Below are 1562 nucleotides of genomic sequence, written 5' to 3' on the forward strand. Positions count from 1 at the left end.
CCATTTAAATTCCTAAAGAAAAACACGAATGAAAAACAGTATGAGAAAATGAAAAAGCGGGAGAATTTGTTTTTTTAGAAACACCAAAATCCAACAGAAATTAAAACATAAAAAATAATGGGCCTGATTACGAGTGTCACTTCACGGTGAAATCGAAAAAGTGACACCGGTAATAAGGACGGTGAAAGGGATTCCCATTTGATTAACCCACAACTTTTTCACCGTGGATTCGCAATGTGTCACCGTGAACGATTTTCACCGTGAAGTGACACTCATAATAAGGGCCAATGAATAATCACGAACTTTGAAGACGATTCTTCGGCAAAAAAAAGTTAAATATTGTATGAGCAATACTTTAGGTAATCATTATTTTATTTATTTATTTTCATACAACTAAAACCTAAAAGAACATCCCAGAAACGTACATACATAGAAGAAAGAGCAAAGCCACACATTTCAGAGTCCGTAAATGCTGTTCGCTACCCACCGGAGGCCTCTATCGATCCGTTCGGCCAATATCGTCGTTTACGCTGACATCTGTAACGAATCGTAACAATTGTTATTAGAAGCAAAAGTTTTAAAATTTGAATGTAGCGCTTACTTTTGCCATCGCATGCCACGATCTTGACCTTGTCCACTCTGGCGAATTCGTGCACCTCCCGGAACTCGACGTCGTTCAACATCAGGGTCCACACATTATCGCAGAACCGGTACGTGTTCAGCTTGGCGGCTTTGAAGGTAACTCTCGATTTTACCCGATTGGATAGGGCCGAATTGATCGATTTGTCGAACTGCACCAGCACCCGGACCGCCAAAGCCGGAGTAATTTGACCGTACTGTAACATGAGAGAGAGCGCTTGAATGTTTCCATCTGGAACGGGAACACCAAAAATTTCCGCTTGTTTTTCTTACCTGAATCAGCTCGTCCAACGTTTCCTGCAGCGTATTGCCAATCGTTGTGTTCCGGTACAACTGGTACGACATTTTGCTGCACTAAGCGATGGCTTTATTAATTAAAATTAAAAGTTTTCTTCCGGACAGCCGCGGTTCTGGTTTCGATTTCATCAAGTGAATAAAATCAAAACAAAGCGCATTTTTGCCTGTGTCTGACAGATTGCTATCGAGGATGTAAAATTCTCTGTGAAGACAGTTGGAGTGCGCTCACAGCTGCATTCATCAGAGCGCACTGAAGGAAATTACAATTTTATTTTCACTGGATTCCTTATCTCTTGCGGCCGGCGGGACCATTTATGATCCGAGCTATGAAACCGAGCCTAACAAACGTGTTCGACACCAGCGAGATTGCGGCAATGGCAGCCTCCAAAAGGGTTATTTAAGGATATTCAGATTATTTTGTCGTTTTGTTTTAAAAGGTACGTTCACATATTACGTAATGCTATAGCGTAATTGCTTATAAGAGGGGCAGAGGAGAGAGGGGGTATACCGCTGTGTTTGCTTCATACAAAATTTCAAAATTCTTCATACAAGCGGTCAAGAATCAAAAACAAATCCAGCTCTTTATGCCAGCCTGTCATTATGGATACACTATGCCCAGAGAGCCA

General features: G+C 41.5%; 1 protein-coding gene across 1 annotated transcript; it reads right to left on the reverse strand.

The window, feature by feature from the left end:
• Positions 1 to 350: 350 nt before the first annotated feature.
• Positions 351 to 1085, reverse strand: LOC109416831 (transcription initiation factor IIA subunit 2). The gene is made up of 3 exons (XM_019690905.3): positions 913 to 1085; positions 602 to 836; positions 351 to 537 (listed from the first exon to the last, which is right to left on the reverse strand). The coding sequence occupies exons 1-3, from the start codon at positions 982 to 984 to the stop codon at positions 497 to 499; spliced, it is 348 nt and encodes a 115-aa protein (XP_019546450.1). The 5' UTR covers positions 985 to 1085; the 3' UTR covers positions 351 to 496.
• Between the last annotated feature and the right edge of the window lie 477 nt (positions 1086 to 1562).

This window comes from Aedes albopictus, chromosome 1 (assembly GCF_035046485.1).
Source record: "Aedes albopictus strain Foshan chromosome 1, AalbF5, whole genome shotgun sequence".
Lineage (NCBI taxonomy): Eukaryota > Metazoa > Arthropoda > Insecta > Diptera > Culicidae > Aedes > Aedes albopictus.